Below are 27,361 nucleotides of genomic sequence, written 5' to 3'. Positions count from 1 at the left end.
TTCTGACAGACTTTGTATACTCACTGAAATAATTAAACTCCAAAGGCATTCATTATTTTGAGGAGATGGAAGGGTATCTGGGAAAGTAATCAATGCTGAAGTCTGGGTATAGTTATTCAGTTAAGAAGTTTAGTACATTCAATTAGCCCCCGAAATATAAAAAAGGAACTGTAAGAATTTCTATCGCTATTGAAAAAAGAGAAGTTAACTAAATGAGCCTTGGTCTTATAGAAAGTAAGAAGAGATTAATAAGGGAGAATAAAGAGGATTGATGAATTGCACAGACATTTTGCAGCAGAGTGGGTTAGGGCCAGGGACACTATCACTCTGCCACATCAACGACCCACCTCTGCAGCCCTCTGCAGTAAAGAATTCCACAGATTCACAAACTCCCAGGGAAGATATTCCACCTAATCATTTATATTTACATATAGTCATATTGTACAAAACTATGCACAAAGTCACAATACAGCATTAAAAAAATCAAAAGAACTGTGGATGCTGGAAATCTGAGCCCCTGAAGGGTCACTTGATCTGAAACATTAACTCTGAATTCTCTCCATAGATGTTGCCAGATCTGCTGAGTCTTCCAGCAATTTCTGTTTGTGTTTCACATTCGCAGTCATGGCTGTTCCTGTTTATTCAAGAGGAGGCCATTCAGCCCTTGAAGCCTGCTCTCCCAATCAATAAGATCATGGTTGATCTGATTTTAACCTCAACTCCACATTCCTGTATATCCCCAAGAATCTTTCACCCCCTTGGTCAATGAGAATCGATCTATGTCTGCCTTAAAAATATTTAGAGATACTGCACCTACTGCCTTTTGATGTAAGGAATTCCAAAGACTCACAACTCTCTGGGAGGATAAAATGTTTCCTCATCTCTATTTCAAATGGGTCCCTCCTTATTTTTATGTGACCCCTGATTCTAGAGTCTCCCACAAAACATTCTTTCCACATCCACCCAGTCAACTCGGTTCATAAGTTTCAATTATGTTACCTCTGTCTCTTCCAAACTCCACAGGATACAGGCCTGGCCTGTCTAGCCTTTCCTCATAAGGCAATCCACTCATTCCAGGGATTAGTCGAGCAAACCTTCTCTGAGCTGCTTCTAACACATTAACATCCCACCTGTAAGTGCATTGACTGGGATTGAAAACAGTATCCCAGATGCAGCCTCAATAATGCCCTCTATAACTGAAATGTTATCTCCCTGCTCTTATGTTCCATTCCCTTCACAGTAAACATAACTCTCTATGAGCTTTCCTGATTTTGCAGACTAACTTTTTGTGATTTATGCACTCGGACACCCAGATCCCTCTTTATCTCAGAGTTCTGCAAACTCTCACTATTTAGATAATGTGATTTTTTAAAAATTCTTTCGGCCAAGATAAACTATTTCACTCTTTTCCACATTGTACTCCATTTTCCAGACCTTTGCCCATGCACTTAGCCTTTCAAAATCCCTTTTTAGTTCCTTATGTCCTCTTCACAGCTCACTTTCTGACCTATCTTTGTCACATTGGCAAACTTAGTTATCACATCTCTTGGCCCTTTCATCCAAATCATTTGTAGAAATTGTAAAGAGTCAAGGTCCAAACACCGACCCCTGTGGAACATCATCTGTGACATCACACTAACCTGAAGAAGACCCATTCATTCCTATGTTGTGTTTCTTGTTAGCCAGCCAGTCCTCTGTCCATGCCAATGCATTGCCCCCACAGTAACTTTTGATGTGGCACCTTATCAAAGGTGCCAGTGGCTCCACGGTTATCACTGCTGCCTCACAGCTCCAGGGACCTGGGTTTGATTCCAGCCTCAGGAAACTATCTGTGTGGAATTTGCACATTCTCCCTGTGTCTGCGTGGGTTTCCTCCGGGTGGTCCAATTTCCTCCCACAATCCAAAGATGTACAGGTTAGGTGAATTGGTCATGCTTAATTTCCCATAGAATTCAGGGATGTGTGGGTTAGATGCATTAGTTAGGGATAAGTGTAGAGTAATAGGGTATGGAAATGGGTTTAGGTGGGATATTCTTCTGAGGATCGGTGAAGGCTCTGTTCCCACATTGTAAGGATTCTGTAATTCTAAAAGCCTTCTGGAAATCTAAGTAAAATACATCCTCTGGTTCCCCTTTATCAATAGCACAAGGTGTCTGCTTCCTGTCCATATTGGGTCTTAATGGGGAGTGTAGGGCAGCAGCTCAAGGTCCTTGGCCAGTCCTCATTCTGTTTCACAGGGACATTGGACATCAGGGACATCGTAGACCCTTTGGCCCTTTGACCATGTTCTACTATGTCAGAAAATCATGGCTGATCTCCCTGTGGCTCTCAACTTCCCTTTCCTGTCCCTTCCTTCACATCCCCATCACTCACCCCCAAACCTAACTTCCCCGTCCTTCCCATTCCCCTTGACACCATTGTTTATCAAGACTCGATCCAATTCTGCCTTGAATAAATTCAATGACATACCTCCATTATCCCAGGTGAAGAGAATTCCACAGACTAACAGTCTGGTTGTGATTGCTAAACCAATGAGATTATCCATTTGGATTTTACACTTGAGCTTCTGGGTGGGACAGGGGCTCAGGAGTTTCTGCCTCACAAAAGGCAGTCAAGTTTTGACAAAATATATTTTCGAATGAACCTGTTGAGAAATGCTATGACACACTGCTGGAGCAGGTGGGACTTCAAAATAACTCAAGCTCACATAGCCGATAGTGTCACATACCCCAGTTACAGCTGACCATTGACACCACTAGTTCCTAACGCTCTGAATCACAGTGGCTGGGAAGTTTGTGAATGACAAGAGTCATGGCAGTAAGGCCTGTGTATGTACAAGATCTAGCTACGATCTGGATTGATGGTCCAGGTGAGGTCTACTAAAGATCTAACGATTGCATGTTATCTGCAGCTTGTACAGCCTGAAGATTTTGGGAGATAGCTGCACTTTTGATGTTTGGGGCATCTCATTTTTTTTGCATAGTTCATATCGCCATAATTACAGATAACAGGAATGTGACATGATTGCTGGGGAGGCAACAGATAAGCAGGAGTGATTGGGAAAAAAAAACGAATGTAATTAAATGAACAAGGTGATCATGTTTGTCATAAACATGGATTGATTTGTACTCAAAGTGAAAGTTTTACTTCAGGTTAAAGGTTGACATTGCTAATTATAGTCACTGTCTGACTACATTCATATGCAATCTCATGGAGTGACTTTATTCTGTTTCTGGGGGAGTTTCCCTGTGCTGGGAACGACACTCAGCTCTGAGCCATGGACACATTGGTACATTAAGATTGGTGTAGCCAGCAGCATTTTTATTAAATCACCATCTCATTTCTGCAGAATATTACACTCAGCGGGGAGACTGAACAATTAGATTTCTAACCAGAACGAAGTGAATTTGTGTGACCCAATTAAAACAAAAATCTGTCTCAACCTCTGGTTATTCCAGGCAGCAATTCTAGCGAAATCCAATTAAAGCAAACTCCTTTAAACCTCCTTCCCTCTCATGCAATTAATTCTGGGAATGCTCAATCATCAAGCAATGTTAATCATGAAAACCCCAGGCACAGTGCTATGAGCAGCCAGAGTAAAGGTGTATTCCTCATTATAAAAACATCAATTTCGACATCCTTTTCATCTCCCTCCATTGATTTGAAACCTCTGAATTGAAGAGCTGCTGCCCACCACTGTATAATCGAGAGCTCTTTGTCAATACCTGATTCAGAAGGTTCATGATTAGCAGAGAGATGTTCAAGGGAGAGGTGGTGATATTGTCACCGGACTAGTAATCCAGAGAATCAGGCTAATGCCCCCTCATGGCAGATGATGGAATTTGAATTCAATAAATATCTGGAATTAAACGTCTAATGATGACCATGAATCCAATGCCAATTGTTGGAAATTCCCATCTGATTCACTAATGTCTTTGAGGGAAGGAAACTGCCACCCTTACCTGGTGTGGCCTATATGTGACTCCAGACCCACAGCAATGTGGCTGGCTCTTAACTGCCCTCTGGATAATTGGGAATGGGCAATAAATGCTGGCCTAGCCAGTGATCCTATGAATGAATAACCAAGTCAGAAAGTTATTTAGTTTCATGTGACCAACCGTGTTCAACCAGGAAGGATATTGTGAAACTTGAAGGGGTTCAGAAAAGATTTACAAGGATGTTGCCAGGGTTGGAGGGTTTGAGCTACAAGGAGAGGCTGAACAGGCTGGGGCTGTTTTCCCTGGAGCATTGGAGGCTGAGGGGTTTCTTTATAGAGGTTGATGAAGTCATGAGGGGGCATGGATGGGGTAAATAGACAAGGGTCCACTTCCTTGGCAGCTCATTCCATATACACCCCACTTTGTGTGTGAAAACGTTGCCCTTTGGTCACTTTTAAATCTTTTCTCTCTCACCTAAAACCTATGCCTTCTGGTTTTGGACTTCTCTACCCTGGGGAAAAGACTTTGTCTATTTATCTTATCCATGCCCCTCACAATTTTGTAAACCTCTATAAGGTCACCCCTCAGCCTCCAATGCTCCAGGGAAAACAGCCCCAGCCTGTCCAGCCTCTCCTAAAAGCTCAAATCCTCCAACCCTGGCAACATCCTTGTAAATCTTTTCTGAACCCTTTCAAGTTTCACAACATCTTTCCAACAGGAAGGAGATCAAAATTGCACACAATATTCCAACAATGGCCTAACCAATGTCCTGTACAGCCGCAACATGACCTCCCAACTCCTATACTCAATATTCTGACCAATAAAGGAAAGCAAACCAAACGCCTTCTTTACTATCCTCTCTATCTGTGACTCCACTTTCAAGGAGTTATGAGCCTGCACTCCAAGGTCTCTTTGTTCAGCAACACTCCCTAGGACCTTACCATTTAGTGTCTAACTCCTCCTAAGATTTGCTTTCCCAAAATGCAGCACCTCACTTTTATCCAAATTAAATTCCAACTGCCACTCCTCAGCCCATTGGCCCATCTGAGCAAGGTCCCATTGTAATCTGAGATAACCTTCTTTACTGTCCACTACACCTCCAATTTTGGTGGGCCTCCTGACTCAGAGGCAGGACATTAGCATTGCCCCACAACAGCCCTCAGAGTATGAATGGGTATTGAATGTACAAAATTATAAAATCCTTTATGTCTTTCCAGAATACTATGGGATTCTTCTCAGTTGGGGTGGATGTGTGGGTTTGTACAGGAACCTTTGTTCAGATCTGAAGATAAATTATTGATGAGTCTAGGACCTGTGCATGTTTTTTCATTCATCACAATCTATCAAGAAAGCAGGAGGTAGCTGTGGAAGGTTGAGCCTTGGGAGTTTCTGTTTCACTCACCCTGCCTTCAGGTAGTGACATTGGGCTGGACATTGACCTTGCTCTGAGAGAAACTGCTTTCTGTATTCTTTGCACGGTTCCCGGAGGATGTATTATCAGGTAGAAACATGGAACTTACTCACAGTTATCACGGGACCTCCACATTACTCAAAATATTTCCCCGGTGTGTACACTTCTAATTTGGAAATGTCCAGCCTTTAGTAAGACCATCAGTGAAAATTGATAGTATTTCTGTGTAATAACTGAGCTTCAACAGAGCTGAAATGTATCACCTCCTGGGTACAGTCTGGGACGCAAAGTGTTTGTCTGAGAAATAGATAAACAGAAAGGGGGGGCAGATCTCAGCTTCCACTCGGTCAGATAACCCTCCGTCCATGAAGGACAGTCACCAGACTGAGCTGTCCCAGTCAGGGCTCTGCACTCGGAGGATTTCCACTTAACCCACCTCAATTACACAGCAGGTGATAGGAGGTCAAAGCTGCAGATATTGCAGAAGGGGACTTTGCTTGGGAGAGTTTCTATATTGTGATACTTTTTAAATACTTGAAAGGAATAACCAAAACAAGAACCTCTGATGTGATTGCCTATATTGCTTGCAATTCAAAGCTTTTCACTGTGCCTCAGTACACGGGACAATAAATTCAATTCAATAATCATTCCTGCAAGTCCCATTTCATTCTGTGTCTAGTAGATTGTTTATAGATTAGATTACTTACAGTGTGGAAACAGGCCCTTCGGCCCAACAAGTCCACACCGACCTGCCGAAGCGCAACCCACCCATACCCATTCCCCTACATTTACCCCTGCCCCTAACACTACGGGCAATTTAACATGGCCAATTCACTTAACCTGCACATTTTTGGACTGTGGGAGGAAACCAGAGCACCGGAGGTAACCCACGCAGACACAGGGAGAATGTGCTAACTCCACACAGACAGTCGCCTGAGACAGGAATGGAACCCGGGTCTCTGACGCTGTGAGGCAGCAGTGCTAACCACTGTGCCACCATGCCGCCCACAATGTTTTGTGTGTCTGTTTGTTTGTGTCTGTCTCTGGCTGTGTCTGTGTGTATGTCTGAGTGTGTGCCTGTGTGTATGAATGTGCATGTGTTTCTGTTTGTGTCCATTTGTGTGTCTGCATGTGTCTGTATCTGTGTGTATGAGTGTATATGTGTCTTTGTGTATCGATCTCTAGCTGCGTCTGTGTGTCTATGTGTATATTTCTGTCTGTCTGTCTCTGTCTGTGTGTCTATGTGTATATTTCTGTCTGTCTCTGTCTGTGTGACTATGTGTATATCTCTTGTCTGCCTGTCTCTGTCTGTGTCTATGTGTGTCTCTGTATGTCGGTCTCTGTGTGTGTTGGGGAGTGTTCTTTTTAATGATTGAGTTTTTGTTATCCCTAGCTCAGCTTTGCATCTCCAGATGCGGAATCTGAGTCTTCCTGCAGGAGTTTTACAAGCTGGGGCTCATTCAGTCTGGCCTATAATGTTTACAACTGCTAAATAACATTTCCTTTAGATATAGTTTTAGATGAACAGGATGAAAATTATGAGAATATTCACACAGCAACCTTTTAATCACTTATGACTTACAACTGATAGTTTAAATGGTAAGTTTCAGAAGTAGAAGTCCTGATCTGAGCTTATATTTGTAATAAACTACTGAGAGGCATTTATAGACTTCCCAAACAAACTGACTGAAGTGCAACAATCCTGCCCAATATCCAGGTAAAATCAACCAAAACTCATTAATCCAATCAGCCAAATGTCAAAGTACAAATCAACTTTGTAAAAATCAGGCTTAAAATTAAATAACATGGGATTAATATTTCAATGGAATTTGAAGGAGTTGTTTTTTTTGGTTCACTGTGATTTTCACAAAAGCAGTTTTTCACTGCTTTAAACATATTTTCATTCTTAAGAACGGGTATCAGTTTTGATAATATTAAAGGTCAGTTCAGAGAATGTGGTAACTTTCTGTTAGACCTGTGTTTTGATTATGGCAGGAAATAAATTGATTTTTATTATAATCCACAGAGAAACACTGATATTCTGATGTCCTCTTAGGTGAACTTAGTTATGGGTTTGGAGGTACTGTCTAAGGATCTTTGATGAATTTCTGCAATGCATCTTGTACATAGTACACACTTCTGCTATTGAGTGTTGATGGAGGGAGTGGAGCCAATCCATTGGGCTGCTTTGTCCTGGATGGTGTTGAACTTCTTGAGTGATTTTACAGCTGCACCCATCCAGGCAAGTGGGGAGTAATCCATCACACCTCTGCTTTGTATATGGCGAACAGTATTTGTTGAGTCAGAAAGTGTGTTACTCACCACAGTATTCCCAGCCTCTGACCTGCTGTTGCAGCCACTATGCAGCAAGTCCAGATGAGCTTCTGCTCAATGGTAACCCCAAGGATGTTGATAGTGGAGCATTCAGTGATGATAATACCATTGAATGTCAAGGAGTGATGGTTGAATCATCTCTTATTGGAGATGATCATTGCCTGGCATTTGAATGGTGCAAATGTTACTTTCCAATTTTAATCTGAAGTCTAGAGACAGGGAGCTGCTCAAGAGATGGGAGAAAAGAGAAATGTAGTTGCAATCAGGTATCATATAACAAGTTAGGCCACAGTTCAGCCCTAATCTCATGGAACGGAGGAACAGGCACAAGAGGCCAAATGGTCTACTCCTGTTTCTATGACCAGTAAATTACTGAGAGAACCAGATGGAGTGTAGTTTCTTATTGTCAGGTGGTAGCAGTTGAAAATAAACTATATCTGAAATCTCAATTGAAAGCAATCTTACATTGTCATGTTTAGTCACTGTATCTTGATGTAATAATAAGGATACAATTGCTAAAGGAACTGCATATTAAAAGTTTTTTTTAAAATTTGAATTGGTATTTTCCAACCATGGCTTTTTTAACCAATGTTCTCTTGTTCTGTTATCATCATAAACATGGCATGGATTTCTAGTCTCAGATATCGGCAGATGTTTGAACTGACTCTCAGCCATGCTTGGGAACAACAGTTGAAAGAGTATCAGGGCAAATTAGTCATTGCTAATTCAAGCTTTAATACACAGTTACAAACCTGAGTGTATAATCACTTCAGTGTAAAATCTGGTACGGGTGTGCACCCTTTCAGTGCTGTTTGGAAGACAGCATCATTGATAAAGTTGGTACCTGTATCCCATAATTGGGCTGAAAAACATAATAAATATTGGCTCCAACAGGAAGAGCTCAAACATTGAATACAGCTTACCCGATTCTCAGCACACACCCAGCATCACCCTCTGGAGATTTCAGTAAATAATGAGAGAACATCAACAAGGATGTCACTTACATAAATGATTTGGATGAGAATTTAGGAGATGTGGTTAGTCAGTTTGCTGTTAACATCAAAATTGGTGGCATTGTGGACTGTAAAGGAGGTTTTCATGGATTACAAAAAACATCTTGATCAACTATGAGCTGAGGAGTGACAGGTGGGAGTTTAATTTGAATAAATGTGAGGTATGGCATTTTGGTAAAACAGCAAGGGCAGAACTTGTACAAATGATAGGGCCCTGGGTATTGCTGTCGAAAAGAGAGACCTAGGAGTTCAGGTACATAAGTCTTTGAAATTTGCATCACACAAAGATAGGGAATTAAGATGTTTAGTATGCATTCCTTCATTGCTCAGACATTTGAGTATAGGAGTTGGTCGTGATGTTGAGGTATTCAGGATATTGGTGAGGCCTCTTCTGAAGTACTGTGTGTAGCTCTGATCACCCTGTTATATGAAAGATATTATTAATTAGGAGAGATTTCAGAAAAGATCAACCAAGGTGTTGCTGGAACAGAGGGTTTGAGTTATAAAAATAGGCTGGATAGGCTGGGACCTTTTCATTAGAGAATAGGAGTTTGAGGAGCATACAGAAGGTGAATAACAGGGGTCTTCTCCCTATGGTGGGAGAGTTCAAAAATAGGGGTCATATTTTTAAAGGAGAAAATTTTAAAAAGGACATAAGGGGCAATGTTTTCACACAAGAGGATAGTTTGTGTGTGGAATGAACTTCTGGAGGGAGTGGTGGATGCAGGCACAATTACAATATTCAAAAGACATTTGGGTAAGTACATGGATAGGAAAGGTTTGGAGGGATATGGGCCAAACACAGGCAAAGTGGGACCAGTTTAGTTTGGGAATATGGTCGGTGTGGACTAGTTGGACCAAAGGGTCTGTTTCCGTGCTGTATGACTCTCTGTATAATGTCAATGGAGTGACTGAAAGGTTTCGATTTTACTTCTCAATGCAGCTTTATTTCTTCACTTGTTTTCTCAACACCTTTTCTCCTAAAAGCCTTTTGACCTTGCGTGCATGGGTCTGGCTTCATAAGTGAAAGGTAAAGTTGCCATAATCCCTGTGGTCTGCTCTCCCATTACAGCATTGCCAAGTGGTGGTTTAAACTGAAGGTCACCACACCTCATGCAAAGTGGTGGGTTTGAGAAGGTGGGAACTTCATGTCAACCACATCCGGTGCGGGAATTGAACCTTGGTGTCTCTCTTGCTCATCAAGAAGCTTCCCAATCAGGTGTTGAAAAAAAGCTCTCGATTATACAGTAGTGGGCAGCAGCTATTCACTTCAGAGATTTCAAATCAATGGAGAGACATGAAAAGGATGCCAACATTGATGTTCTAAAATGAGGAACACACCTTTATTCTGGTTGTTTATGGCACCGTGTCTTCGTGATTAACACTGCTTGATGATTGAGTATTCCCAGAAATTAATTGCACAAGAGGGAAGGAGGTTTAAAGATTGCTTTAATTGGATTTCTCTACAATTGCTGTCCAGCCAGCTGAGCTAACCAACCACTTACAGACTGAAATAAAACAGAAAACTGCAGATACTAGAAATCTGAAACAAGGAGAGAAATTGCTGGAGAAACTCAGCATGTCTGGCAGCGTCTGAGAGAGAGAGAAACAGAGTTAACATTTCGAGTCCAGTGGCCCTTCTTCAGAATTCCTGCGTACAAAATGATGATGTCTCACCCAAATGACCCTCATTCATAATTGAGGCATTTGCCTTGACATTGAATGTTAGTGGAATATTTGATTGTGCTAGTCCCATCTAAAGTGATGCCAGCAGGGTGCTACTGAAGAGGAATCAGCAGAAACACATTAGTTTTCCCCTTCATAACACAGGATTTTTGGAGTAATTTCAGTGATCAGCTAGCTTTGCACAAACTGCAAAATGAATATGATGCATTCTGTTCTGTCAAGCATTTCTACGAGCTGATGTGCTGAGTCAGCAGTAAAATCCACAAGATTGATTTTTTAAAAAAAACTGGATGCAGTCTATCATTTTTCTCATAGACTTTTAAGAACTAACAAAATCAAGAAATCTGTTTAGATTGTGTGAAAACATCATTCCCAGCCCTAAATGCTGAGGAGCTGAGCAGCATTTTAAATAGTGTTGTCTATAAAATTATTTCAACACTTCAAATGTAGATAATATATGTAAAATGAGTTTTCGTTTTAAATTCAGTTTCTGCTCATGCGTTTGAAGTCCCTGCCCTCTTTCATCTGCAGCAATCTTTAAGTTAAAAACCATTGCGATTGCTACTAACATTTTATTGTTGCTGACAGCACTGCACTCCCCCATGTGACCAGTTCACCTCACTACTAGACACACTTGCTGGCTAAAGCTCTGCAATTTGCATTTTATTCAATGCATTAATTCTCAAGGGTGAGATAATATGATAATTGTATGAAATGAGGGATGATATTTTTTATTAAGTTTCTGAAGACACCAGTACAATGTTCATTTATTTTATACTCTCATTCACATTATCTTTTGTTTTTTTTCCTACAGCATCCACTTTCCCTGACTGGTCACATTTCGGATCTTAATTCCAACCCTCTGCTTCTAATCAATGCTACTCCACACAGTTATTGGAAAGATGCCTTCTTATTTCCATTTGTTTGCTTCAACATTGGATTTCGGAACGAGCCTGTGCAAGAAATTCTAGCTAGTCAAAACTACATTACCAAGGCACATCTGAAAAATCTTTCTGTAATCCCTTAATATCACACTGCAGTTAAGTTAGATTTTTATGAAAATGGGCTTTGCTGTTGATTTGTAGCAGTACTTTGTTCACTGTAGTGTGAAGGTGATCAGCTGTTCACAATACAAACTGTTTCAGACAAGAGAACCTTTATCATTGGCAACATTACCACAGAATAATTAAACACCAAATGTCACCTCTATCAATGTAAATTGGCCAGTATATTAATTTAATAGTTATCATAAATTATTGCTTTCATTGTTTGAATAGTTATCCAGAGATAGAATTGTTGGAAACATTGCATTCAAATTCAAAATAAATTAATTTGCAAGATCAAAAAGAATTTTTATAATTTTGAATGTACTGATTTAGCTTACTAATTCTTCACTTTTTAGAAATGTTTGATTACTCCTTCAACACACTACCATTGCCTTATGTGCTAACCTATTTCACAAATACTTTTCCAAAGGATAATTTGGGTGAATTTTGTCAGCGCCCTGCATTGTCTTGACTAATTTAACTGTCTTACTAACTACATCCTTCTTGCTAATTGCTGGCCTTGTTCTAATTGCTGAGAAGTTTGGGAAAGGATAATTGCATTAAACAACACATTTACCTTAACAAATACTTTCAGCTGATAGAAATAAGGATAGATTTAGCATTAGATCAGTGTGACCTTTACAAATTTAGACCAAGAAATGAAACCTTACAACCCATCACATCCATCTCAGATCAATAAAGTTTGTCAAATTTGAATTTGCAAAAAAAAATCACGTTAACATGACAAACTTCAATCCCACAAAATGGACTTGCTCTGCAATAGGGCAGGTCTTTCCTTTTTAAGCGATTACTCTGGATATTTCTTGAGAACTGAACTGTTTTAAAAATGAAGCACATTACTCGAGTTTAGGTTTTGCTGAGCTCGCTCTCCCATATTTTTCAATCAGCAGATTTTTCAATTTTAATATGCAATAGCGATTGCAATCAAACCATTACCATTGTGTGTGGGTTCACGTAAGAGATTAAACTGCACCAGCAATTCAAAGTTAAAATATCAGCAGCTGTTATACATTAATTCTGCACCTGAACAATGGCTTTTCCAGTGCTTTGAGAGTAGACAATATAGCGTGTTTAATTAAATTCATTACTAGTTTTCATTCAGGCACCCAAGCCACAACCAAAATTTCGACAATCTGGTACTGGGTGCAAAAAATTAGCGTACTCACTCACACTTTCCAATGTTATGTAAAAGCCACTGTTGTAATGAATACTATTCAGTATATGAAAAAGATCAAGGCAGGAATTTTTTTACGATTATGAATGACTTATTATGAATTCACAGCAAGTTTAGCAAAAAAACCCAAGTCGACATATAGCAAAGCAAATTTTAATCCTATCTTGCTGTAAAATATTGCCAATCTTAAACTGTGGTTGTGAAATTCTGAGAAAAATCCTGTTTGAAACTCTTTCTTGGACAAATCAAGTCTTCATTGTGTATACCAGATACATCAGGTACAGGTGCCTAAACATTAATCATTTCAAAAACAAGAACAATAATATACTTAAAACAACGCTACTGACAAATCAATGAGTGCTCAAGCTCAAACAGATCAATTTTAACTTCAGAACATTAATGAAACAGTCCTTTGTTTCAGTGCATCAATTCAGAACGCAGTTTATAAAGTTAACTGATCTAAACATTCTTTCAATTTCATCAAAGCCAATTTTTATTTTAAAAAGCACCAAGAACTGGTGCTATCCATTGCAAAGTGGCCCCTACTATGTATGTTCAATATGAAATTTTAAACAGGGCAAATGATTTTTCTGTTTAAATCTTTGTAGTCACACTGTAAAACAATTTGCTTTGCAAATCTCCAATTGCACAAAACAACTGAAATGTTGAGATACAGAGTATATAAATGATCATAATATTCTTCATTTTTTTATTTAACAAAATAATTATTGCAATACAATTTGAAAGCAATGATCTTTTTATTCCTCAAAATTCCATCTCAAATTCAAAATACTGTGGGTCAAAATGATGTATTCTCACGTAACCATCTTCACCTCCACTACTGTAACTGTAAAGAACAAATAATATTGATTAGATTAGGCCCTATCCCAATTTGCATTAGAAAGCAAGGCAATAACATTTAAGTATAAAGATGGTATTTGTGTAGACATCCACAAAATTAATTACAAAATTAAATTTCTGCACTCATTCCTTCTTTAGCCCGCTGCTCATTACAGTCCATTGTTTTTGCAAAATTTTGATATGAGCTCCCCAGAATTAGATCTGTTCAGGCAAATTTAAGTTGTTACCACAGTGGCTGCTGAAGTCATTTGTTGCTCATGCTACTCATAAAATAGTGAAGACCATTTCTTTACCCCATGTCACTTTTCCAAGAGTTATGACATGGGGTAAAGCCTTCTGCTAATTTAAACCAGGTTCACTCCATGCTGTAATCTGTGGAAATTTGAGAGGCCAAGAACTATGTATTTAAAGTAAAAAGTAACAACTTTATTTTCTAAAATATAACAGAGAATAATTAACCAACAACTATTTCCAACTCCTTCTACGATACCTAGCTTTTATTTTCCCTTCTATAATACTAGTCTGATAAAATCCCAATTAAGATTTACCAACATTCAAATTTCAAAACCAGGCAGCTGTCGAATCTTTCCTTTGTATTTTCCTCTGTAGATTTTCTTCTTCTTAGGGATTTCTGTTTCACAGGTCATTGATAGGTACCTTTAAGAGAGCTGTGTTTCTGGCAGTCTATACATGCTGGTGGCTTGGCAGTTCTACCCTCAACTGTTCAATTTTTCATGGTCTTACACCCCAAAGCATCGGATTGTTTCATTTTTAAAAAAATATTGTCAATATACTAAATTCAAACTTGATTAGAGGTTGGTATTTTTGGGGTGTAATTTAAACTGATTGGCTGAATTGGAATTTGTTTTTGTCTCATAGCAACCCAGCCAGCACTAGCTGCTCTGAACCAAAAGTTACATTGTAAATTCTTCAGTACTCTGTGTGCTTCTCCAAGTCCTTGCTAGCTTTCAACTTTCTTAACAGTACACTACCCCTTACACTTTCATAACACAAGCAACCATTTGGCCACATTTTTGTAAGTTATATAATAACGTGATTAGATTAAAAAGGTAAACTAAAGACAATGATGGTAATAGATCCACAATATCATTCAACTTATATGATATTCTTTTATTTTATTAAATATCCTCAGAACCAAGAAAACTAGAAACCCCAAAATATAATTGCCTCTAAACATTTCTAAACATGTCTGGAACAGATCAATTGAAAAACAATGACAGTCATGAGTGAAATGAATAATTTATTTTTTTACAAACCCTTCTGTTAGTTTCACTGCAATTCAATATACTTCATCAAAAAGCTTCAAATGCAATTATCAAATTATTGTGCTCACCTTTTCCCATCAGGATGGAAAGCCACACTGTTGATTGGACCAAAGTGACCCTTCACTCGACCAAACTCCTCTTCAAATGACAAATGGAAAAATCTAAAAAGAGAAAAGGAGTTGGTTAAACTATCTTACAATTCCACAGCAATCCTCAGATAACTGCCCCCTTCATCGTTACACTGTCTTTTCTCTGAAACTGTGAGCATGAATAAGTTGATTTACAGGATTGTCAAAAACTCCAGCCGATATCATCCTGATATTAAAAGGTAAACACCCCTAAGTTTCAGATGACCATAGGACTACTCTCTCATTAGACAGAGAGAGACAACAAGTGGAGGTTTACCCGACAGTCACCATGCCTCAGGTGAGGAAGAGGTTGAGAAAGAGAGTCCTTTATGATAACCTCAGCCAGTGCAGGAATTGATCCCGGCATCATTCTGCATCACAGACCAGCCAACTGTGCTCTCCATGCAAGTAAAGGTAGTCTCTTGTCTAGAACAGGGCCTTTCCTGTTTACTTTTGTTTCCCTAAAGGTGGGCTACTAAATGATAATTTTTAAAAGACAAACATGTTTGACTATTTCACCATATCTCTGATCAGCACTGGCTCTATTAATTATTAACTTCTCATAATTACTCAATCATAACAGTTTATAGAGATCACACAATCAAAGAGATTAAACCTTAGTTGGAGTCCTGAGGCAATCATGAAGGCAAGAAGCAGAAATATTAATTTAAATGCATGACAAGACTCTGAGTTCAAGGTTAAATGGTCTATCAATAAAGTCCTAACTGATATTAATTCGAAACAGGTATGAAAAAGTATAAATAAATTCTCTCTCAGTTATCAAGACTGGAAAGGCCCATATTTGAATTTGTGTCAAAATAGTTCAATCACAGAAAAGGCAGAATAACGACAGTCTGGCGGAACAGCCCTCAATTTCAGGCTGTGCACATATGGAGCAACTGACATTCCTGGCACGGCAATGAGGATAAGCCCAACAAAATACCATGGTCAGGATGGTTTCACTTACCATCAATAAGAGGTAGAACACAGTTGGTAAAAGAAGACATGCAACAGAATGATGTCAAAAGTAACGTGAAAAATTGACAGAAATAGTGACAAACAACTGAAGTAGTGACAGAAATAGTGACAAACAACTGTAGCATAAATCATCCAAATTGGAGTGGCATCAGCAAATGACATTCTTCTGTAAGTAAACCTTTCTGAAACACAACAATTCTAAGCTGCACCATGAACAGTATTACCGTCTCAATGGCATACAATAATTTCTCTTAATTAGTTGTGAGCAGGACACCGAGCTTAGTGAGTGAACAGTATGGAAAACAAACAGCAATAATAATGCTGAGCTAAACTCAAAATGAAAAGAACATATCAAAACAAAAGTTTAATGAATTAACTCCACAACATTGTCACTTACCGAGCCTCAAACTTGCCAATTCTGGTAGAGGTCGTTGTGACATCCATTGCTTCCTGACCACCACCAAGCACAACCTATTACATCAAAATCCAGTACAGATACAATTAACCAAAGCAAACTGTAAGAATACTATATTAACAGCAGCAATACTTTATTCACTGGTCAGACTCATAGGATGTTTTGAAATGTAGTACAATAACCTTTGGCAACTAACTGAAAGAGAATCATTTCCAGATATGAAAACATGAGTATCACACTGCACAACACAGTCTAGCTCTGAGAAAAACTGCAATTTTCAGATGCATGTTACAGCTGTAAAAAGACAGCTTTGCAGAATCAGCTTGGAAATTATATGGCACAACAGGTAAAAATCCTCTACACAAAGAAACATCCTCACAAACTATAAACTGCAAGCCACACTCCGCACAGTTAACAGTTTAACGGAAAAACACAATCACCCTTTAATGTTCTGTGCATGTACTGCAAAGGGTGGTCTCATCACTATTTAGTTCTATATTGGATATGGTCAATTAAGCAGGGAAGTGTGTCATTTTTCATAAACATTGCTTCTGTACAGATCTGCCCTGAAGATCTGTTCGATGACTTAACAGAGAAATGTTCGTTCTCGTGATGATTTAATTTCAAATGAACAGTGTGCTGGGTCACAAAATTACATTGATACTTTAACCTTGACTGAATAAAATTTGAAGACAGCAATGCCATATAACCAACAATGTTACAAAACTAAAGCCAGCCAGTGTTAGTTCGAAACCATCAATGTGACGGGTTCAGAATCGGTCTACAATCTACTGCATCCTTTTTGCTGGCAGTTCTGATCACAAGTTCTGGATTAGTTGAACTTGATCAGAAGCGGTCAAACTTTTTGACTTTGCAGGTTGTTGAGATGCAACCCACAAAGATTACAGTTAATACTCTGATCAACTTGCATACAGCTCAAGCCATATACATGATCCTGGTTTTGGATTTAGAATTTTTGCAATAATGATGTAACAGTGGAAAGAGCAAACTTCTTTAAACAGCTGGCTCACAACATTCAGACTGGATAAAAGTGTGAATAAAGTAGTGACATTAGAGCTAAAACACTGGCACTATCGGTCAGATTCCTGACTCCTAAGCTACATGACCCAAAGAGGATAGAGCGTAGAACTCCCCCACCCCAGTATAAGTAAAGGTTCTGCTTACCATTCCTAGCTGTTACAATAGCTCACTGCTTATTCTTGTATAACCACCTAAAACATGTAGAGAGGTATCATTTCTCCTACTCGAGGAAGAATATTCTTTTGGGGAAATCTGTAGATATACTGACCACTCTGATTTCCCCAGCCACAGGATTAACACAACTGACGTTGTGAAAGCTTAGATTTGTACTAGTTTCAGATTCAGAAACTAAAAAGATCAAGCACTGCTTAAAATTTGAATGCTGTTGAATAATTTAGATTAAAATGTTCTTCTTGAATCAACAGACAATATTAAATATTTGCTAATACTCCATGAGATGTAATTTAGTACATTTAGATAAAACAAGTCATTTCTGGGTTAAGGAATTTGATAATAGTTACACTCTCACCATGAGGCTGGCTTTTAATTCCAGAATTGATTGATTTCAATTGTCACCATCTGCCATATGGGATTCAAACCTGTGTGCACAGACCATGAACTTGAGGTTCTGGATTGCTAGGCCAGTTATAATGCCACTATTTCCCTGTTCCCCATTACTAAATCTTCATTTAAGTGAGAGATGTGTTATTTTTAAAATGTGTTCCTTAGGTCTAGTGAACGAAGCAGCTGAATGGACAGTGCTCTGGTTTCAGATGAACCTGCAATCACGGTTTTACAGATCTGAAAGAATAGGCTAAAGGAGATTTGTAGCTAATGGTTTAAATAATAAATCGATGGTAAACTGTTAGGCTTTGGAAGGGGTGGAAGGTGGCATCATTGCTTTAGACGATCAAAGATGGAAGCTTAAAACTAGTTGTTGCAATCTTAGATCAGGTCTCAGCAAGTGGAAAAGCAGATAACACTCATACCAACACATCTCTAAACTATTGAGACAGAAACAATTTAATTGAAAATGACTTTTCCTATTAAGTTAAATGCCTACAATGCATGATGTATGAGGGAGTTGTTGTATCCATAGAAGTAATGATAACATTATCAGCTGTTCTCCATCTACACCATCAGTGGAAAAAGATGGCAACTTCTGGGAAGAGAGCTGGAAGGTAAAAGTGAAAGCTGGTCTCCTACATTTCAATGCAGTTAATGAAGTGTAACCGAGATTTAAGTCGAATACTAATCCAATGAGACAACCAACACTAAATACAGCAGGGTTGGTCCCACCTGAGATAAATACAGGTCAGAGTATAAGGCTTATTCACACCCACAACCATCAAACCAAACTGCACGCTTTAACCACTTCAAAAATTACTAAACAATTATTTTTCATGTAATACCTTTGACTATTTTGTAAAAACATCTTTCTACCTCCAGGAATTACATATTTAAGCATAAATGACATTTTTTAAAAAATACCTTTAATACCTGGATGTTAGTCTCTAAGCAGATAAATGGGTAATACAATAAATGCAAACATAAAGCCCTCACACCCCAACTCCATCATAAATGGAAAATAAATCACTTGTTAAAAAGGTATGAATGGGTAAGGTCCACTCCTGCTCTACTCCGCCGTGTATCTGAAAGAGTGATCCTTCTGCATTATGACAGATCTCCTACTGGACTCACATTTCTGGATGCTTATAAAGCAATAACTACATGAGCTAGAGGCATGAACATTCAAGGTAATGAGAAGCAACAGTTGAAAGCAATTCAACTTATGGCACAAACTGTATTTTCTATTTACAGTGAACAACAATGTGGCATGAAGCATAGGTGCAAATTGTAATAGCACGGCTATCTAAACTTATTACAGACCCCATTTATCCAGTTTGAACATCAATGAAAAACCAGGATGAAACCTGTGACATAGCAGCCAGATTAAATCATACTTAATGATAAAGGTTAATAGGAGGGCCCTGGGGCAGTGTTGTCGAACAGAAAGACCTGGAGGTTCAGGTATAGTTCTTTGAAGTTTGTATCACACATCAACAGGGCAGTCAAGATGGTATTTAGCACACTTGCCTTCATTGCTCAGACTATGGAGGAGTATAGGAGTTGGGTTAGGTTGGACAGGACATTGGTGAGGCCACTTTTGGAGCACTGTGTACCGTTGTGGTTTCCCTGCTATAGGAAAGGATATTAGCAAATTGGAGAGGGTTCAGAAAAGATTTACAAAAGATGTTGCCGAGACTGGATTGTTTGAGTTATCAGGACAGGCTGGATAGGCGAGACATTTTTCCACTGGAGTGGAGGAGGCTGAAGGGTGACCTTATCGCGGTTTACACAATCAGGAGGACCATAGGTAAGATATTTAGGAAAGGTCTTACCCCTAAGCTAAGGGAGTCCAAGACTAGAGGACATATTTTTAAAGTGAGAGAAGGAAGATTTAAAAGGGACCTGAGGGGCAACGCTTTCACAGAGAGGGTGGTTCATGTGTAGAATGAACTGCCAGAGGGAGTAGTAGGTGCAGGTACAGTTACAACATTTAAAAGACATTTGGATAGGTACATGAATAGGAAAGGTTTGGAGGGATATTGGCCAAACACAGACAGGTGGGACTAGTGTCATTTGAGAAACATGGTCAGTGTGGATAGGTTGGACTGAAGGATCTGTTTCTGTGCTGTTCAACTCTGACTAAAGAATCCAATTCAATCTGGTGAAATAGAAATTGATCAAACAAACCTTTATAGCATACAATAGAATCAGTTACGTAACCATTTAGGTAAATTTGCATGAATTGTACAAGCCATTTACTATTATATAAACATGCTGCATTCAGTACATGACAGCATGCTTTTCTCATAAGGTATAGGAGTAGCATAAGTTCACTCGGCCCTTTGAGCCTGTTCAATATTCAATAAGATCGTGGCTGTGCTGACTGGTGGGAGGATCATCCAATCAGTAATTCTCACTAAACCCAGCATTGTAACTTAGGATGAAAGTAAGTATAGTGATAAAGTGTTGATTTCATGAGTCAGCTTTGAATGGTTTCTCATTTAACATTTCTATATGTTACTTACATGCTCCACAATAGGTGAAATAGCAGCTGAATTGACAGGCCGTTCAGTCCTGTATGTTTTCAAGTGCTCAAAACTTGCAGAATCAAACAGCTGAAATATGGAACAAAAAATTAAAAAACTTTAAGAAAACTGAAAAAATTAGTTCTAACAGAGTACCATGGTGATAGTCTTTGGTGTTGCTATGTCACAAGTTGTGACTGTTCTTACAGGGAAGAAAGCTAAAGGAGATCTGATAGAGGTTTTTAAAATCAAGAGCAGGTTTAACAGAAGTAGATAGTGGGAAACTGTTCCTGCTCATGAAAGGATTAAGAACCAGACGGCACATATTTAAAATGAATCCCCTGCTATCATCGTCCTGGAGCTTGGTACTGACTAAACTGAACTGGACATGCCACATAAATACTATGGCTAGGAATCCTGCAGTGAGTCACTCATCTTCTTACTCCCAAAATTATGTCAACATGGAATACTCCCCATTTGCCTGGTTGGCAGCAGCTCCAGCAAAAATCAAGAAACTCAATACCATCCAGGAAAAAGCAGCCCCCTTGACCGGTACCACATCCACAAGCATCCACTTCCTCCACCACTGACAGACACTATCAACAAGATGCGCTGCAGAAATTCAAAGATCTTCCAAATCCACAACCACAAGGGCTGCACATACATGGGAACAGAATCCCCTGCAAGTTTCTGTCCAAGTCACTCAGCATCCTGACTTGGAAATATATCAACGTTACCTCAGTGTCGCTCGGTGACAATCCTGGAATTCCCTGCCTAAGGGCATTGTGGGTCAACCTACAGCACATGGACTGCAGTGGTTCAAGAAGCCAGCTCAACCCTACCTTCTCAAGGGGCAACTTGGGATGGGCAATAAATGCTGGCCCAGCAAGTGACACCCATCTTCCACAGTGAACCAAAAAAAATTACAAAGGAGCAGATACGATGCAACACAAGTATTTTCACATTGCCAGTAGTGAGGGGATGGAATCCATTTGACGGAGGCAAGATGAGTTTAGGTATTCGAGATGGTATAGGATGGTTATTTGAATGGAAGAGGTGAGCAAGGATATGGGGAAAAGCAGGAAAATGGTACTCAGTAATGATGCCCATTCGAGGAACTGGTGCAGGCATGATGGATCAAATGGCTTTCTTCTACAAAACTCTGTGTTAAATTTGCTTGGAAACAGAAGGGGATGGTCATAGGTTAGGGTGAACATCAGTGTGAAATTTCTGGGTTGGCTTAAGTGGCCCTGATGACCTTTCACAAACCTCTATTCATCGTTCAAGCTGCACAGAAAATGACACCAACCAAAGTTAGAGATCATTTCTCGACAAAGATGTTTACATTATCAATAAAGAGCACTTATTCAACAAAAACCTACAAAATATTTCATAAGTGGTACTTTGCTATCTAGCTTACATTAGATCTAAAAGCAAACTACACTTAATGAAAATGCCAACAGTGTGAGCATCAACATTTAGTTCAGGTTGTGCCAGAAACATGCGCTTTTGAACATGTTCCAGTTCCAACTCAAACATGAAGAAAGTGAGGATTGCAGATGCTGGAGATCGAGTCAAGAGTGTGGTGCTGGAAAAGTTGAGCCGGTTAGGCAGCATCTGAGGAGCTGGAGAATCGATTGAATGATGAAAAGCTTGAAACGTCGAATCTCCTGCTCCTCGGATGCCGCCTGACCAGCTCTGCATTTCCAGCACCACAGCCTTCGACTCCAATTCAAACATGGAAACAACAGCTAAATACTTAAGGCTGGAGAAAAACTGCCTCCAACAACACAACGACATTTGATGGAATAAGGCATTGAGAAGGTTTAGAAAATGAATATCTTCAGATAGCAAGGCCAGTCAAACCTTATTCTACAACAAAAATCCTCCTTTTTAATATTGCAAAACAGACTTTGTCCCTAATGTAATAATAGCTCTACTAACTTAATTTGGAACAGAACATTGAACCTGTATGAATTAACAGTTCAGCTTACATCAGAAAAATGACAAATTGTGACACTGGAAAACACTGTTTACCTTGGCAGTACTGTCCTTTGAAGCAGTGATAAACATGGTCAGGTCTAAGGATGTTTGAATGTCATTAATTTGCTTGGTGTGTTCTTTTGCTTTTGTCATTATTTCCCCAGACTGTCAATAAAGTAACATAAGTGTCAATAATTGCAAAATAAAACAAATAAATCACCAGTATTCAATCACTTCAAAGACATATTTGATAGAACAGGCATGACTCCAGAATAACAAAGGAGCGCTCTTTAAAATCACTAATCCATGTAGAATTGTGACATTAATACCAGGTCATCCTCTCAAATAAATAAGTTTTCCTCAAGACATTAGATAAAGGTATTGGGCATTATCAAAGCTAGTCACTTTGGTGTAATAAAATGTAACTACAGCTTGTAAGCTTTCTATGTGAAGACAAGCAATAAAAAAGAACATCATTGCTTAGGAAGGGTCCTTCAAAATGAACCATCCTCAAGAGCTGTGATTTTTCAAACACAGTCGGTTTTAAATTAAAGCTATTTCTTTGCGAAACACCTTGAATTTCAAAGGAAATAGAAGCACTATTCCTTGTCAAGGGTAATATTAAAATGAATATATAAAATAAAAATGTTGAAATAAATAGAAAGAGGATGGAGGAGGAAATCAGTTATCACACTGAGGCAATCATAATTTTAAATGTTTCAGAATTAACCAATGATTGCAGATGGTGTAGTTTCTCTGGTTAACAGTAGCACAGTGCACCATTTATATTCTGATGTTGCCACTGGATTGCAATCATTCTGCAATTTCTCCTTACCTTAGCACTGTACTGCACTAATTCACCATTTTCATGTCCTGCAATGACAAATTCTCCAAGAGGTCCCCAAACAGCACTGGTTATTTTTGATTCACTGGCTGGAACCTTCATATATGGTTCATTGTTACCTAACAATTCATAAGGAAAGTAAATCTCAAATTAAAGCTCTGAGATTACTTAATAAAAGGTCAAAAGAGTCTTACATTTACATAACACCCTTCCTAACTTCAGGTCATCTCAAAGTATTGTCCAGACAATAAAGTACTTGTGAAGTGTAGTTACTATTATCATGTTAAAGAAAGGCAGCCAATTTTTACACAGAATTGTATACACAGAAAACTGACAGTCAATTTGTCCTTAGAAAGCTCTGACCTGACAAAAGTTGATTTGAAGTTTAAATATATAGTTTATGTTTTTCAAAAAATGAAAATCACAGTGGAACTGGGGTTCAAAAGAAGAGAGGAACGGTGTTTGCAAGCTCCTAATTAATGGTGGAATGGGGACAGTTTGTGGGATGTGTAGGAGATTAGAGTCTGGGAGTTCAATGATACCGAGGGAATGTAAGGCTGGGTTAAAGTCATGGATAACACTACTAAGATCAAAATAAAAATAGATGCAGGATATAAAACTATGAGAAATTATTACAGCAACATTATTTAACAAGTGATAGATGAAAAAATGCAGATGGCCTCAAATTTAATAGGTTTTCAGCCATTAGAACACAATATTAAATTACCATATATACTCATGTAAATGTCGATCCCTTATTTTTGGCCAAAATGTCTTGTACTTTCCATATATCCCATATAAAAGTCGACCCTACTATATTGCATTATAACCCTCTTACAAAGGAAACTGCATGTTCCCATTAACCCACTTAAACGAAATCGCGTTCATTCATACATACCGGTAACTCTACTCACCGCTCTTGTTTACTATATTGCGTCTCCATTCATTCATAACACTACTTAGCCCACTGGGTTTACTACAGCATGCTTTGATTGATTCATTCATTCATTCAGACCAGTATTACGTCTATTGGTACTTATTGCACTTTCTTCACTAGACACCCAAAAGTTAATATTTTAATTGTGCCATTATATCTGAATAAAAGTGAGATATATTAGCTACATATATCTTTAATTCTTTGACAAAACTGTTAATGTTGCTGAGGTTCATAAAATAGGAGAGTAAATGGGAGGGAAACTGAAAAATTTGGCAGGAAAATTCACGACACTTACATATTCAGAATTTAATAAATGTTTCATTTTAAGTGTGCCATTATACCAGGTTACGACGATGTTGACCAGTGTGATTTTGCAGGATTTCAATGAATCTTTGACCTGTTAGATTTGTATCGGTATATAAATGAAATTTACAACCAGTAATTCATTCTAGTTTCTCTTGCTTTTATACTGTAATTAGCTTTACCGTAATTCATTGTGTATTGCTTCTTTACCTTGGATTAGTTGTGCGATCAAATCGACTTCTGCTAATAATATGGTATTTCGAACTGCAGCATGAATTTCAGCCCCTCAAAGCTAGTAACCACGTATTAGTCGACCCTATTAATTGAACCTTTAAAAACAGTCTAAAAAATTTGACTTTTACACGAGTATATATGGTATATAAAGGTTGGTTTGTGCACTGCAGTATAAAAGTAGGACACAATGTGAGTATTAACACATGTTGGAAGCAAGCACTGTAACCCCATTTCCTTTGTTCAAGGATTTCACACTGCTGTGTTCTGCATGCAAAACAAATAAATGGCAAAGTCAAAATAACAACAAAAACAAGACAAGGAAAAATATAGTGAGGAAAAGGAAAAGCTCCTAAAATTAACGTGGCAACAGTTATCAATAATTGTTATTGATATGAAATATTTTGTCAAACAGGATAGATACCACACAAGCTTTCTTTATCACTGAAAAAACAGCACCATCAGATGGAGACCACTGTGGAAGTCAAGTCCAATTTCACTTTCATCAATCTGTTCAGGTGGAGGTTAGTTTTAAGGTTAGGCCAATAACTGCTAAACATTTTCAATACCTAGCCCATTTTAAACAATATTAAGATTCCAAATTAACTTTTCAGTTGACAGTTCCAAATTATTGATCTTCAGTTATTGCATAAACAATCATAAATTGATACACACCAAAGAAAAGAAAGTATGTATTATCTTTATATTCCCAAGTTCCTGAAAACTCCCTACATAAAACTACAAAATCTGCCCATTTTGTAAATGTAGGTATTGTAAACATTCATTTCATCTGTGTATCTGTACTCTGTATCCACTAAAAAATATGCAGTGGTGAAGAAATCGATGAGGATTACAAGATTAGATTGCTACATGTGAGCTGCTGTTGTACCATATCCCACTAGTTTTCTTATCTGTAATTTAACCAGCTGGTACTAAAAAGTCAGACTTTCTTTAAAAATGCTCTTTAAGATTAACCTTCAAAGAAAAGCTTTTTCTTGCAACCATTAAAACATACTTCCTTACTTATCTGAGCAGGATCTCGAATGTCAAAGAAGCTGACATAACAATGGTAGCCCATCTGCTTGTCAGTTGTAAACATGACGATGTTTCCACTGAAGTCAAATCCACCCGTTCTGACAGCAGAACTTGTTTTAAACAAAGCAAGTTGCTTCCCTAGTAATGAAAATTGTCAATCGAATGAATGCAAAACAAGCCAAACTTGCAAAACAAATAGGCAGCGCTACAAATGGTCAAATATTGCATGAAAATAGAATTAAATACAGCAGATAATACATTTAACAAAATCAGCAAACTTTATTTTAACAGTTTTACTTTACAAATTCTGGAGACTAATCCTAATATGAAGATTAACATAACCTTCGGTATATAAAAGTTAATTGCCATTATATAAAAGTCTTTGCCACTACACATTAACCAATAAGTTGGTAAAATGAAAAGAGAGTGCTTATATAGTGCTTTTCATGACCACTGGATGTTTCAAAAAGCTTAACAACCAATCAAATTCTTCCAAAATGTGGTCACAGTTGTAATGCAGGATTCCTGATGGCTTAACAAGTTGACTTCACCAGTAACTGAAACATACATAAAGACTGGAAAATCGCTAATCCAAGTTTTGTTCTACCCAGTTAGCTAATGTCTGGCAGTGTGGCGATAGAGCAGTACAATTAGATTAAGGGAGAGAGAAAAGGTAAATAGTTGATGACAGTGTCAGTCCCTGACCACAGCTGTGAAGGTGCATGTGGTAAAATGAGGCAGGACTCAGCAGTATCCGTGCAGTAACATCAAACAGCATCCTCACACTTCTCAAGATCTGCACATCAATAGTGGTGAATTCAGCATGAGAGAAGAGAGTGCAACTGTCAGAAAAGACCTTTTATATGGAAATCCTTTGGAAAGAAAGGGAGGAAATGAGGGAAAAATAGAATCTTCTCAATCATAGACTGTTTTTTAGTATGTTCATGGAACATGGGCATCACTGGCAAGGTCAGTATTTTTTGCCCACTCCCTGAGGGGAGTACCTTGCTAGAGTCATTTCAGAGGGGAGCTAAGAAGCAAGTTCATTGTTGTGGGTCTGGAGTCATTTGTGGGCCAGACATGTTAAGGATGGCAGACTTACCTCCCTAAAGAATTTAAGTGAATGAGATGGATGTTTGCAACAATTGACAATGGTTATAGTTGGCCTTAGATGAAATTTAAATTACAGACTTTTATTGAATTTAAATTTCACCGCTTGCTATGATGGGATCTGAACCCACATTGCCAGGACATTAGAATGGGACTCAGGATTATTAATTCCATAATAACAACACTGATATTTACAAAGGTGATTGGAGAATCTAATGATGCAATATCTTAATAAAAGCTGAAAGAACTGTGGATGCTATAAATCAGAAACAACAAGAGAAGTCGCTGGAAATGCTCAACAGATCTGGCAACATCTGTGAAGAGAAAGCAGAGAAAACATTTCAGGATTGATTGCCCTTCCTCAGATGCAATATCTTACCTGTTTCACAGTCCCAAAGTCTGCATGAATTATCTGCTGAACCAGTTAACACTTGTTTTGTATCCCCTAATTATCAGATTAAGGAAAAAAAATGAAGAACCTGTTTGGAAAT

The 27,361-nt window shown here is 38.5% G+C and overlaps 1 protein-coding gene across 1 annotated transcript in view; it reads right to left on the bottom strand.

Annotated features, from left to right (window-relative positions):
• Positions 1-13,303: 13,303 nt before the first annotated feature.
• Positions 13,304-27,361, bottom strand: part of eif3i (eukaryotic translation initiation factor 3, subunit I) — a 21,357-nt gene continuing 7,299 nt past the window's right edge. Inside the window, exons 4-11 of the mRNA XM_060847319.1 lie at positions 27,250-27,315; positions 25,749-25,898; positions 23,246-23,373; positions 22,465-22,575; positions 20,428-20,517; positions 16,274-16,347; positions 14,839-14,931; positions 13,304-13,470 (exon numbers count right to left, since the gene is read on the bottom strand). Of these exons, the coding sequence (XP_060703302.1) occupies positions 13,389-13,470; positions 14,839-14,931; positions 16,274-16,347; positions 20,428-20,517; positions 22,465-22,575; positions 23,246-23,373; positions 25,749-25,898; positions 27,250-27,315 (794 nt within the window). The 3' untranslated portion in view covers positions 13,304-13,388. The remainder of the gene's footprint in view (positions 13,471-14,838; positions 14,932-16,273; positions 16,348-20,427; positions 20,518-22,464; positions 22,576-23,245; positions 23,374-25,748; positions 25,899-27,249; positions 27,316-27,361) is intronic.

The sequence above is a fragment of the Hemiscyllium ocellatum genome, chromosome 30 (assembly GCF_020745735.1).
Source record: "Hemiscyllium ocellatum isolate sHemOce1 chromosome 30, sHemOce1.pat.X.cur, whole genome shotgun sequence".
NCBI classification, from domain to species: Eukaryota; Metazoa; Chordata; class Chondrichthyes; order Orectolobiformes; family Hemiscylliidae; genus Hemiscyllium; species Hemiscyllium ocellatum.
This window is presented reverse-complemented; position numbering and strand designations above follow the sequence as displayed.